The sequence below is a fragment of the Oncorhynchus mykiss genome, chromosome 15 (assembly GCF_057628025.1).
Source record: "Oncorhynchus mykiss isolate SJ-2025 chromosome 15, ASM5762802v1, whole genome shotgun sequence".
In the NCBI taxonomy this organism is placed as follows: Eukaryota; Metazoa; Chordata; class Actinopteri; order Salmoniformes; family Salmonidae; genus Oncorhynchus; species Oncorhynchus mykiss.
Window position 1 is genome coordinate 59957501 of NC_143036.1, and position 14185 is coordinate 59971685.

Consider the following 14185-nt stretch of genomic DNA (forward strand, 5'->3'; position numbering starts at 1 on the left):
TGTGAGTGAGTGAGTAGGTGAGTGTGTGTCTGTGAGTGAGTGAGTAGGTGAGTGTGTGTCTGTGAATGAGTGAGTAGGTGAGTGTGTGAGCGTGTTTGGCAGCCTCTGTTGCATGGATGCTGCTTTGGCAGTACTTGATGCTATCATTTCTGCCAGGGCTCCTCTGTCCTTGGAGAAGGAAGAGAGGTCCATCCACTCATCAGTACACCCCTGCCCCTAGCCCATCTCCCTCACTCTGCCTTGGGACAATGTTCCTTTATGCCTGACCTTCTCAGCTTTGGACAGAGATACTACTAACCCCATAATAATACAGAGTTTTAATAGTGCTTTGAGGTCACTCTGCCTCCTCAATCTTCCTGTAACATTACTGTTGATTGGCTGTCTTTCCGCTGGCTGCTCAGTAATGCTGCTGTTGATTAGCTGGCTGTAGACCTGGGTCAGAGCAGAGGTGAACATATGGTCTGGTGTCCCTTATCCCAGTTCACCGCCTTAAAGCTAAGACTCTCAGCCCACACACTCAGGCCTGAGCCCAATCTATTAACCCATTGTTTTCCTTAGTCAGGTCTTTGCTGACTGAACCACAACAGGTGTATGCAGCATGTCTGGCTGACTAGATATAGCTACAGTAGGTGGGGCTATTTAGATGTGAGTCAACCAGGGTAGAGGATTGGAATCCACCTGTAGTCTCATGTACAGCACAATTGTAGGAATGTCTCTCTCTCATCGTTTAACACCCTCCTGAGGATATATACAGTAGCAGTCAAACGTTTGGACACAGATACTCATTCAAGGGTTTTTATTTATTTGTACTATTTTCTACATTGTAGAATAATAGTGAAGACATCAACACTATGAAATAACACATGGAATCATGTACAGTCGTGGCCTAAAGTTTGAGAATGACACAAATATACATTTCCACAAAGTTTGCTGCTTCAGTGTCTTTAGATATTTTTGTCAGATGTGACTATGGAATTCTGAAGTATAATTACAAGCATTTCATAAGTGTCAAAGGCTTTTATTGACAATTACATGAAGTTGATGCAAAGAGACAATATTTGCAGTGTTGACCATTCTTTTTCAAGACCTCTGCAATCTGCCCTGGCATGCTGTCAATTAACTTCAGGGCCACATGACTGATGGCAGCCCATTCTTGCATAATCAATGCTTGGAGTTTGTCAGAATTTGTGGGTTTTTGTTTGTCCACCCGCCTCTTGAGGATTGACCACAAATTCTCAATGGGATTAAGATCTGGGGAGTTTCCTGGCCATGGACCCAAAATATTGATGTTTTGCTCCCCGAGCCACTTAGTTATCACTTTTGCCTTATGGCAAGGTGCTCCATCATGCTGGAAAATGCATTGTTCTTCACCTGGATGGTTGGGAGAAGTTTCTCTCTGAGGATGTGTTGGTACCATTTTTTTATTCATGGCTGTGTACTTAGGCAAAATTGTGAGTGAGCCCAGTCCCTTGACTGAGAAGCAACCCCACACATGAATGGTCTCAGGATGCTTTACTGTTGGCATTACACAAGACTGATGGTAGCGCTCACCTTGTCTTCTCCGGACAAGCTTTTTTCCGGACGCCCCAAACAATCGGAAAGGGGATTCATCAGAGAAAATGACTTTACCACAGTCCTCAGCAGTCCAATCCCTGTACCTTTTGCAGAATATCAGTCTGTCCCTGATGTTTTTCCTGGAGAGAAGTGACTTCTTTGCTGCCCTTCTTGACACCAGGCCATCCTCCAAAAGTCTTTGCCTCACTGTGCGTGCAGATGCACTCTCACCTGCCTGCTGCCATTCCTGAGCAAGCTCTGTACTGGTGGTGCCCCGGTACCTCAGCTGAATCAACTTTAGGAGACGGTCCTGGCGCTTGCTGGACTTTCTTGGGCACCCTGAAGCCTTCTTCACAAGAATTGAACCGCTCTCCTTGAAGTTTTTGATGATCCGATAACTGGTTGATTTAGGTGCAATCTTACTGCCAGCCCTTTTTGTGTAAAGCAATGATGATGGTATGTGTTTCCTTGCAGGTAACCTTGGTTGACAGAGGAAGAACAATGATTCCAAGCACCACCCTCCATGTTTTTTAGGGATTCAGTTAATTTGCATGGCAAAGGACATTGCAATTAATTGCAATTCATCTGATCACTCTTCATAACATTCTGGAGTATATGCAAATTGCCATCATACAAACTGAGGCAGCAGACTTTGTGAAAATTAATATTTGTGTCATTCTCACAACTTTTGGCCAAGACGGTAGTCACCAAAAAAGTGTTAAACCAATCAAAATATATTTTATATTTCAAATTCTTCAAAGTAGGAGCCCTTTGCCTTGATGACAGCTGCACACTCTTGGCATGTGTGTTATTTCATAGTTTTGATGTCTTCACTACTATTATACAATGTAAAAAAATTAAGACCCTTGAATGAGTAGGTGTGTCCAGACTTTTGACTGGTACTGTGTGTGTGTGTGTACACACACACACACACACACACACACACACACACACACACACTAGAGGTCGACCGATTAATCGGAATGGCCGATTAATTAGGGCTGATTTCAAGTTTTCATAACAATTGGAAATCGGTATTTTTGGACACCGATTTGGCAGATTTTAATTTATTATTATTATTTTTACACCTTTAAATTTAATTTTTATTTAACTAGGCAAGTCAGTTAAGAACAATCTTATTTTCAATGACGGCCTAGGAACGGTGGGTTAACTGCCTCATTCAGGGGCAGAATGACAGATTTTCACCTTGTCAGCTCGGGGGATTCAATCTTGCAACCTTACAGTTAACTAGTCCAACGCTCTAACCACCTGCCTCTCATTGCACTCCACGAGAAGACTGCCTGTTACGCGAATGCAGTAGGAGCCAAGGTAAGTTGCTAGCTAGCATTAAACTTATCTTATAAAAAAACAATCATAATCACTAGTTAACTACACATGGTGGATGATATTACAAGTTTATCTAGCGTGTCCTAATCGATGCGGTGCGTATCGTTGCTCCAATGTGTACCTAACCATGAACATCAATAACTTTCTTAAAATCAATACACAGAAGTACATATTTTTAAACCTGCATATTTAGCTAAAATAAATCCAGGTTAGCAGGCAATATTAACCAGGTGAAATTGTGTCACTTATCTTGCGTTCATTGCACGCAACAGTTTGGGCCGCCTAATTTGCCAGAATTTTATGTAATTATGATATAACATTGAAGGTTGTGCAATGTATCAGAAATATTTAGACTTATGGATGCCACCCCTTAGACAAAATACGGAACGGTTCCGTATTTCACTGAAAGAATAAACGTCTTGTTTTCGAGTTGATAGTTTCCGGATTCGACCATATTAATGACCTAAGGCTCGTATTTCTGTGTGTTATTATGTTATAATTAAGTCTATGATTTGATAGAGCAGTCTGACTGAGCGGTGGAAGGCAGAAGCAGGCGTGTAAACATTCATTCAAACAGCACTTTCGTGCGTTTTGCCAGCAGCTCTTTGTTGTGCATCAAGCATTGCGCTGTTTATGACTTCAAGTCTATCAACTCCCGAGATGAGGCTGGTGTAACCGATGTGAAATGGCTAGCTAGTGAGTGGGGTGCGCGCTAATAGCGTTTCAAACGTCATTTGCTCTGAGACTTGGAGTGGTTGTTCCCCTTGCTCAGCAGGGGCCGCGGATTTTGTGGAGCGATGGGTAACGCTGCTTCGAGGGTGGCTGTTGTTGTTGTGTTCCTGGTTCGAGCCCAAGGAGGAGCGAGGAGAGGGACGGAAGCTATACTGTTACACTGGCAATACTAAAGTGCCTATAAGAACATCCAATAGTCAAAAGTTAATGAAATACAAATGGTTTAGAGGGAAATATTCCTATAATTCCTATAATAACTACAACCTAAAACTTCTTACCTGGGAATATTGAAGTCTCATGTTAAAAGGAACCACCAGCTTTCATATGTTCTCATGTTCTGAGCAAGGAACTTAAACGTTAGCTTTCTTACATGGCACATATTGCACATTTACTTTCTTCTCCAACACTTTGTTTTTGCATTATTTAAACCAAATTGAACATGTTTCATTATTTATTTGAGGCTAAATAGATTTTATTGATGTATTATATTAAGTTAAAATAAGTGTTCATTCAGTATTGTTGTAATTGTTATTATTACAAATGAATGTAAAAAAATCGACCGATTAATCGGTATCGGCTTTTTTTGGTCCTCCAATTATCCAAAATCATAATCGGTCGACCTCTTAACACTCACACACAGTTGAAGTTGGAAGTTTATATACACCTTAGCCAAATACATTTATACTCCGTTTTCACAATTCCTGACATTTAATCCCAGTAAAAATTCCCTGTCTGAGGTCATTTAGGATCACCACTTTATTTTAAGAATGTGAAATGTTAGAATAATAGTAGAGAGAATTATTTATTTCAGCTTTTATTTCTTTCATAACATTCCCAGTGGGTCAGAAGTTTACATGCACTCAATTAGTATTTGGTAGCATTGCCTTTAAATTGTTTAACACACACACACTTTTGGCCCATTCATCCTGACAGAGCTGGTGTAACTGAGTCAAGTTTGTAGGTCTCCTTGCTCTCACACGCTTTTTCAGTTCTGCCAACAAATTTTCTATAGGATTGAGGTCAGGGCTTTGTGATGGCCACTCCAACACCTTGACTTTGTTGTCATTAAGCCATTTTGCCACAACTTGGGAAGTCTATAAGTCAATGCTCTGCCTTATCTCAGCTCACTGGTCACTATAACAACACCCACCCGTAGCACGCGCTCCAGCAGGTATATCTCACTGGTCATCCCCAAAGCCAACACCTCATTTGGCCGCCTTTCCTTCCAGTTCTCTGCTGCCAGTGACTGGAACTAATTGCAAAAATCGCTGAAGCTGGAGACTTACATTTCCCTCAGTAACTTTAAACATCAGCTATCTGAGCAGCTAACTGATTGCTGCAGCTGTACATAGTCCATCTGTAAATAGCCCACCCAATCTACCTACCTCATCCCCATATTGTTTTTATTTACTTTGCTGCTCTTTTGCACACCAGTATCACTACTTACACGCCATCATCTGCTCATCGTCATCTGCTCATTCATCACTCCAGTGTTAATCTGCTAAATTGTAATTACTTTGCTTCTATGGTCTATTTATTGCCTTACCACCTCACCATTTGCACACACTGTATATAGACTTTTTTTTTTCTCTATTGTGTTATTGACTGTACGCTTGTTTATTCCATGTGTAACTCTGTGTGTTGTTGTTTCTGTCACACTGCTTTGCTTTATCTTGGTCAGGTTGCAGTTGTAAATGAGAACTTGTTCCAAACTAGCTTACCTGGTTAAATAAAGGTTAAATAAAAAATAAAAGTATGCTTGGGGTCATTGTCCATTTGGAAGACCCATTTGCGACCAAGCTTTAACTTCCTGACTGATGTCTTGAGATGTTGCTTCAATATATCCACATAACCTTCCTTCCACATGAAACCATCTATTTTGTGAAGTGCACCAGTCCCTCCTGCAGCGAAGCACCCCACAACATGATGCTGCCACCCCATGCTTCACGTTGGGATGGTGTTCCTCAGCTTGTAAGCCTCCCCCTTTTTCCTCCAAACATAACGATGGTCATCATGGCCAAACAGTTCTATTTATGTTTCATCAGACCAGAGGACATTTCTCCAAAAAGTACCATCTTTGTCCCCATGTCCACTTGCAAACCGTAGTCTGGCTTTTTTATGGCGGTTTTTGAGCAGTGGCTTCTTCCTTGGTGATATAGGACTTTGCTGATATAGGACTCGTTTTACTGTGGATATAGATACTTTTGTACCTGTTTCCTCCATCTTCACAAGGTCCGTTGCCTTTGTTCTGGGATTGATTTGCACTTTTCGCACCAAAGTACGTTCATCTCTAGGAGACAGAATGTGTCTCCTTCCAGAGCGGTATGACGGCTGCGTGGTCCCATGGTGTTTACACTTGCTTACTATTGTTTGTACAGATGAACGTGGTAACTTCAGGCGTTTGGAAATTACTCCCAAGGATGAACCAGACTTGTGGAGGTCGACACATTTATTTTCTGAGGTCTTGGCTGATTTATTTGGATTTTCCCATGATGCCAAGCAAAGAGGCACTGAGTTTGAAGGTAGGCCTTGAACTACATCCACAGGTACACCTCCAATTGACTCAAATGTTGTCAATTAGCCTATCAGAAGCTTCTAAAGCCGTGACATAATTTTCTGTTTAAAGGCACAGTCAACTTAATGTATGTTATCTTCTGACCCACTGGAATTGTGATAAGTGAAATAATCTGTCTGTAAACAATTGTTGGAAAAATGACTTGTGTCATGCACAAAGTAGATGTCCTAATCGACTTGCCAAAACTATAGTTTGTTTACAAGAAATTTGTGGAGTGCTTGAAAATCGAGTTTCGACCAGTACAAACACATTAACCAATCGTCCAATGCATTGCAGGAGCATTTTTAGCTACTGCTAATTTTCAACACCATCCCCATGGGCTCTAAAAAGAAATCAAATAAGAATCCATTCAAAATCACATCAGTATGTTATCACAATTACATACACAAAGAAAAATGTAATTATATAATTAGATGTGCAAATAAAATCTCATTCATATACAGAGTACAAAACATTAGGAACACCTCTTTCCATGACAGACCAGGGATGGGCATCTTTGAGACCAATTCTACTCATTTTGACAACTTTCGAGCCCATATTAGGAAGGTATTCTTAATGTTCTGTACACTGTGTATACCCCTAATATTTACAACATGGATTCATGAAACACAGTTGTAATTATTGGCATTTTTGGATTGACACATGAAATTAGTTCGGTGCTTGTTCGTCTTCTGTTAATTAAAGCTGGAATCCTTAATTGGTGGAATTACAACAATGGGGAAATTACTGCAAACAACAGTTTTTTCCCTTCCGACAAAATTGCACACACATTAGGACAGCACAATATGCATTGCAATTTATTTAACCACGCTACTGAATTCTCCTCTGTTTTCATCAACAAAACGATGACTAAGGCGCGCTGGGGGCGAACAGTGGAGTTGTTTCCCCCGATGGTGATTCCATCTTTAAGTGTTTTTCTGACCTGTGCTCGACCAATAGCAGAGGTCTCTAGGAAGAATCAGATCCTCTGTGGCTTCTGCCCTGTTGTGTCATGGCAACATGAGCCAGGTAATTGACCCCTCCCTCCCACTGCTTGGCTTGCATCTGCAGCACTATCCAATCACCTGTTATTACCCCACCACAGAGGAACACCACTGTCATCAGACAGGTTTAGTTTGGTGGGCCGGTGGCTGGGCCTTATGGGTGCACACACACACACACACACAGGCCTGGTCACACACACACACACAGGCCTGGTCACTCTCACCGCACCCTGTCTTACTAACTCAATGATGACACTAATGATCATGCCAACTGTCGTCTCTAATCCTCTTCATCGGTGTGTGTGTGTGTGTGTGTACCCTGCACGTACTGTGTGTTTGTGTCATGGAGCACGTCACTCCAGGGGTGTATGGCAGTGAGGTGGACAGGACATAGGATAGATTGTACCCATCGTGGAGTCAGTGACTCAGGCCTAATGTGATTCCTCCATATGAAAGACATCATGATATTTCTGAACGTTATAATGATTTGTCTTCTTGACAGTGTGTTGCCTCTAAAAACCTTACACATTTGTCCCTAAAACATTAAAATTGTGTCTGAGAATCTACTTAGTTTGGTTTTGGTCTCCGCTCATTTGAATGACTCCTCTCCTTCTGCAGGTCATGAGTGCCTCTAGGAGGGCACCTGTGGAGAACGACCGCACCTGTCCAAAACCCCGCCTGGGCCCTGCCCTGTTCCCCGCCCCCGGCCTCCACTATGAGTAAGTACCTATAACCCCTCACCATGCCCCTCAACAACACAGCCAGGGCTATCATAGGTCACTACCCTTCTCACACCATCTAGCCGGCCTGAACCGTACTGTGCCGGCCTGCACAGTTTAACACTGTTCGGTTCAGCTCACTAGTGGGAAAAGTCCTTTTTATCGTTGGTAGCTATTTGATGTACCCGTCTGGGTAGAAGCTGGAGAAAAGAGAAGAGGCTCCTTGCTATGCTTCTGTGATCCACAGCGCTCCACTACATGTGGCCTATGGATGCTTCATGTGGAGAGGTGTTAGATGGGCTCAGTCTGTCTGCACCTCCTGCTCCCTGTGGCTGAACCATATGGCAGAGAGGAGAGAGTGCTGCGTCCTTGACTCGCCAAGGCAATCACCCATCAATCAGCCCCGCAATGCATGATGGGAAGGGGCATGGGGTGTAGCAGGATGCACACTCCATCGTGTGTGTACAGCTGTGCCTGGGCCGTCTTTGTCCATGGTGTTGAATCTGACCGTGTCTAATGGGACATGCTGCATTCCCTGGAAAAGTGAGCTGTGAATCACACCATGTCTGAGCTTCTGCTCAGTTCTATGTTAAGATATTGCACTTGGAATGTGTCTTGGCTCAGAATACATGGGCATGAATTAAGTGTGTTCTGCTGAGTGTGAATTAAGTTAGCGGTATCAATGGAATGAAAAGGTGTGTCCACATAGGACGAAAACGTTGTTTGTCCAACGTTATCTGGCTGTTATCTGGATATCTTCTTTCAAAGGGGACTTTTCCCACAGCTCTTTATCAAGTCGAATTCCAGATTCAACAAAGCAAAAAATATTTAAGAGCATTTCAGATAGAATGTATTGCATAGAGCTGGCCTGATTGTCCACTATGTCCACGTTCTACTATAATAGACATGTCTGTTCCATACAGTTGATTTCTATCTGCAGTGCTCTGCGTAGGCTAGGTCTCTGGCTGGTGCTGAAGGGTTGCTCGTCGGTTACCGGGGCAACCCTGTGCATGTGTGGTGTTTTACTGTAAGGTGATTGGATCAGCCAGATGCTGTGGAGGGGAGTCCTGAGAGAGGGAACTCGACTACTGCCTTTTCCTCTGCACGCTCCAACGCTCATACACATGCAGGGGAAGCGAGGGACAGCGTGCTCGTGGTCTGTGCTCATGGTCCACAAGGTGTCTGATTGTGAGTGATGGATGAAAATATAGTTGTTAGTGACAGATGAGAGACACCTGCCAGGAACGTGGTGCCAAGCAGGTATTTATAGCTTACTACCTCTGTGCTCTCACACTGCAGAGCTGGGCTAGGAGGGTTAGGAGAGAACTGGGTGGGCAACCACTCTTGGACCACACCTGGTGATTCCTCATGAAAGTAGCTAAATAAATATATATATATATATATATATATATATATATATATATATAGCAGCGTGTGTGTATTTTGGAGGAAGGATGGTTGACATTAGTATATTAAATCAGAATTGAAGTTGCCCTGGCCTCCATTAAGACGCCATAGTGTTTCATCTGTAGGTGCTACAAAGTAAACGTTGGTGTCATATGAAGCTCTCCAGCTTGCTCTGTGACACCAGTACTATTTTGATTTCAATAACACATTTCTTACATTTGACTATTGAAAAATATGAACATGATTATAGAAAAGATACGTGTTTCGATTAGCCACATTTTTCTTTCTATTGTTTTACATAATATATTCTACAGGCGTATCAAAGTTCCCGAGTGTGTATCAGAAAAGTGTGTGTGTGTGTGTGTCTGTCTCTATGTTCTGTGCTCAGGCCCTGCGTAGCCTATCACTTTTCCTGCGCTGATAAATGCTGCAAGGCCTTCCCAGCTTTGATCCCTCACTTCAGTCAGAACACAAATAGCACAGCTACAGAGTCGGTCAGGCTGCACCAAAACAACAAGCACTAACAACCCAAACCACTAACATAACACTCTGCTGTAACCCCATGGGAGAAGCTGATAGTTCAAGTGTTGTACTCCGGGACCCCCAATCTGCTTTCTCGGCAGACGATGTGCTTTCTCTGCAGGCGATGTGCTTTCTCTGCAGGCGATGTGCTTTCTCTGCAGGCGATGTGCTTTCTCGGCAGGCGATGTGCTTTCTCGGCAGGCGATGTGCTTTCTCGGCAGACGATGTGCTTTCTCGGCAGACGATGTGCTTTCTCTGCAGGCGATGTGCTTTCTCTGCAGGCGATGTGCTTTCTCTGCAGGCGATGTGCTTTCTCGGCAGGCGATGTGCTTTCTCTGCAGGCGATGTGCTTTCTCTGCAGGCGATGTGCTTTCTCTGCAGGCGATGTGCTTTCTCTGCAGGCGATGTGCTTTCTCTGCAGGCGATGTGCTTTCTCTGCAGGCGATGTGCTTTCTCTGCAGGCGATGTGCTTTCTCGGCAGGCGATGTGCTTTCTCGGCAGGCGATGTGCTTTCTCGGCAGGCGATGTGCTTTCTCTGCAGGCGATGTGCTTTCTCTGCAGGCGATGTGCTTTCTCTGCAGGCGATGTGCTTTCTCTGCAGGCGATGTGCTTTCTTTGCAGGCGATGTGCTTTGGGATAAAACGGCTTTGTTTTATCCCTTTTTATTATGTATCTGTCCCTCTGGTAAATTCAATCAGTGACTGTGCTCTCGTTGATATCCCTAGTTAATTACCCTAATTAGCCTCCACCCGCCCGTTAGCCTGTAGGATGGGGAGATGAGGGGGGGTTTGCTCTCTCTAACGAGTCTGTTAATGAGCGACGGGCGATGGAGGATGACTCGTTCTGGATGGAGTCATTTCCTGTGCATTTGGAAAGGAAGAGTGGAGAAGACCGAGGGAGAGGACCGAGGGAGAGGACCGAGGTTGCCTCTGCATCTCACAAAGTTTTGACAGATACAAGATGTTGGCTTTTGTAAAGTGCTTTGAGCAATTGGTTTAAAAAAAAACCTGCTTTCTGTTTTAATGTGAAACATGCGTACTCACAGTGAAGGGTAGCTCTGTCTTAGCCTTGAAATGGCTGGACTGTGAATGCTTATACACAGGCCCTTTGGTTAGTGGAGAGGTCTTTCAGTAGTGTAGATATCAAAGGAACCAGAGTTCTCTCTCCACCCCCCTCTCCCTACTGACCAGCCAGGTAGAGATGAAAGGGGGAGTGATGTATGTTAGCTCTCTCTCTCTCCACCCCCCTCTCCCTACTGACCAGCCGTGTTTGATAAACAATCCAGACACTTCACATGTCTGGGTTATGGAGGTAGAGATGAAAGGGGGAGTGATGAATGTTACCAGATGTCTAGCTATCACCAGCCACCCCCCTCTCTCTGTCTCTGCCCCCCCTCTCTCTCTGCCCTCCCTTTCTGTCTCTGCCCCCTCTCTCTCTCTCTCTCTTTCTTTCTCTCTGCTCTCTCTCTCTGCCCCCCTCTCTCTGTGTCTCTGCCCTCTCTCCCTCTCTCTCTGCCCTCTCTCTCTCTCTGCCCTCTCTCTCTCTCTGCCCTCTCTCGCTCTCTGCTCTCTCTCTCTGCCCTCTCTCGCTCTCTGCTCTCTCTCTCTGCTCTCTCTGCTCTCTCTGCTCTCTCTGCTCTCTCTGCCCTCTCTCTCTCTGCCCTCTCTCTCTCTGCCCTCTCTCTCTCTCTCTGCCCTCTCTCTCTCTGCCCTCTCTCTCTCTGCCCTCTCTCTCTCTCTGCCCTCTCTCTCTCTCTGCCCTCTCTCTCTCTGCCCTCTCTTTCTCTCTGCCCTCTCTTTCTCTCTGCCCTCTCTTTCTCTCTGCCCTCTCTTTCTCTCTGCCCTCTTTCTCTCTCTGCCCCCTCTCTCTCTCTGCCCCCTCTCTCTCTCTGCCCTCTCTCTCTCTGCCCTCTCTCTCTCTCTCTGCCCTCTCTCTCTCTCTCTCTGCCCTCTCTCTCTCTCTCTCTGCCCTCTCTTTCTCTCTGCCCTCTCTCTCTCTTCTCTTTCTCTCTGCCTTCTCTCTCTCTGCTCTCTCGGCTCTCTCTGCTCTCCTCTCTCTGCTCTCTCTGCCCTCTCTCTGCTCTCTCTGCTCTCTCTGCTCGCTCTCTCTGCTCTCTGCTCTCTCTCTCTGCCCTCTCTCTCTCTGCCCTCTCTCTCTCTGCCCTCTCTCTCTCTGCCCTCTCTTTCTCTCTGCCCTCTCTTTCTCTCTGCCCTCTCTTTCTCTCTGCCCTCTCTCTCTCTCTGCCCTCTCTTTCTCTCTGCCCTCTCTTTCTCTCTGCCCTCTCTTTCTCTCTGCCCTCTCTTTCTCTCTGCCCTCTCTCTGCTCTCCTCTCTCTCTCTCTGCTCTCTCTCTGCTCTCCTCTCTCTCTCTCTGCCTCTCTCTCTCTCTACTCTCTCTCTCTCTGCTCTCTCAATTCAATTCAATTCAATTCAAGGGGCTTTATTGGCATGGGAAACATGTGTTAACATTGCCAAAGCAAGTGAGGTAGATAATAAACAAAAGTGAAATAAACAATAAAAATTAACAGTAAACAGTAACAATGTACAAATGGTTAAAGAACACAAGGGAAAATAAATAAGCATAAATATGGGTTGTATTTACAATGGTGTTTGTTCTTCACTGGTTGCCCTTTTCTTGTGGCAACAGGTCACATTATCTCCTAGTATTGCTCTCTTGCTCTCTCTCTGCTCTCTTCTCTCTCTGCTGTCTCTCTCTCTCTCTATCTCTGTCTCTGCCCCCTCTGTCTCTGAACTGAGAACTGATCTGATGTAATTCGGTAGCTAGCGTGCTGTTGGGTCCACAGTGGCTAGGCGTGGTGCAGACCAGGGTCATTATCTCCTCTAAAGCCTCATCTGGTCTCCATCTGCTGGGCACTGAGACAGCACCGCTAGCCTAGTATGCTGGCTACCACTGCTCTCTGACAGCCGGCTGACAGCCTGATAGCATGTTCTCCATGACAACAGGGCTAGTGTTAACAGGCTACTGGAACACACTTTGACTGAATAAAAATGTTCTGAATGCAAATCCAGGCCCCAGAACTCTAACCGACTAATACTTGTCCCTGGTTAAATCCAGGCCCCAGAACTCTAACCGACTAATACTTGTCCCTGGTTAAATCCAGGCCCCAGAACTCTAACCGACTAATACTTGTCCCTGGTTAAATCCAGGCCCCAGAACTCTAACCGACTAATACTTGTCCCTGGTTAAATCCAGGCCCCAGAACTCTAACCGACTAATACTTGTCCCTGGTTAAATCCAGGCCCCAGAACTCTAACCGACTAATACTTGTCCCTGGTTAAATCCAGGCCCCAGAACTCTAACCGGCTAATACTTGTCCCTGGTTAAATCCAGGCCCCAGAACTCTAACCGGCTAATACTTGTCCCTGGTTAAATGCAGTTGGCCTCCAATCCATTAACTTGGCCCAGTCTAGGGCTATACAATCTAACATGGGAAATATCGGCACTGATAAAGTGTCCATCTTCTCTGATAAAGGGTCAATTCTCTGTCTCTTGGTGTAGGGCCAGGCCTGCTATCATCCCTGTCTCTGGACAGGACAGCTCTGCTTAGCACAACGACACTCCAGCAGGCCCTCCGACTGACATAATGTCACAGGGATAATTACTGAGTGAGAAGTACTTGTCAGAGGGACAAAGCTAATTTGTGTGGTACAGGTTAGACTAGTCTATCACACACTCTATGCCCCACTTGGGCAGTGTCCTGAACAAGTTGAGAAGGTTGAGTATGGGAGAGTCCACATAGGTGTTAGTACAGTGTTTTAGCTTATTTCTACAAAATGTAAATGATTTGTCTCACGTTGAAGGTGTCACCTCTAACAGCCAGGACAGTGTGTAGTAGATATAGATGGGTTGGCTGACAACGGCATGACAACGGTGCGCACGGTTCAGTGGGGCGGAGGGCGGTGTGTTGTGGTTCTGGATGGCCAGTTGGTTAGCAACAATGACAAGCTGCCATGTGGGGAATCGTAGGTGGTGCGTTTAAGCTCGTTGTATCTTGTTCCTGATACAATGTTTTTTTGTTTAGGTGTTTTGACTGATGTCATTGTTAATATGGCTACATTTCGCTAGCTAGCTAACCATCACCTTTAACGATGTATTCGAGAGACAAGTGCTCCTGGTGCGAAATGTATTTGTTTTCAATAAACGTTGGAGATGAAATATAGTTTACAGGGTCAATAAACATTGGAGATGAAATATAGTTTACAGGGTCAATAAACAGAGATGAAATATAGTTTACAGGGTCAATAAACATTAGAGATGAAATATAGTTTACAGGGTCAATAAACATTAGAGATGAAATATAGTTTACAGGGTCAATAAACATTAGA

General features: G+C 44.6%; 1 protein-coding gene across 1 annotated transcript in view; it reads left to right on the forward strand.

The window, feature by feature from the left end:
* LOC110490363 (USP6 N-terminal-like protein) overlaps positions 1-14185 on the forward strand; it is a 97113-nt gene that overhangs the window by 15639 nt on the left and 67289 nt on the right. Inside the window, exon 2 of the mRNA XM_090200521.1 lies at positions 7810-7910. Coding sequence (XP_090056647.1) covers positions 7907-7910 — 4 coding nt within the window. The 5' untranslated portion in view covers positions 7810-7906. The remainder of the gene's footprint in view (positions 1-7809; positions 7911-14185) is intronic.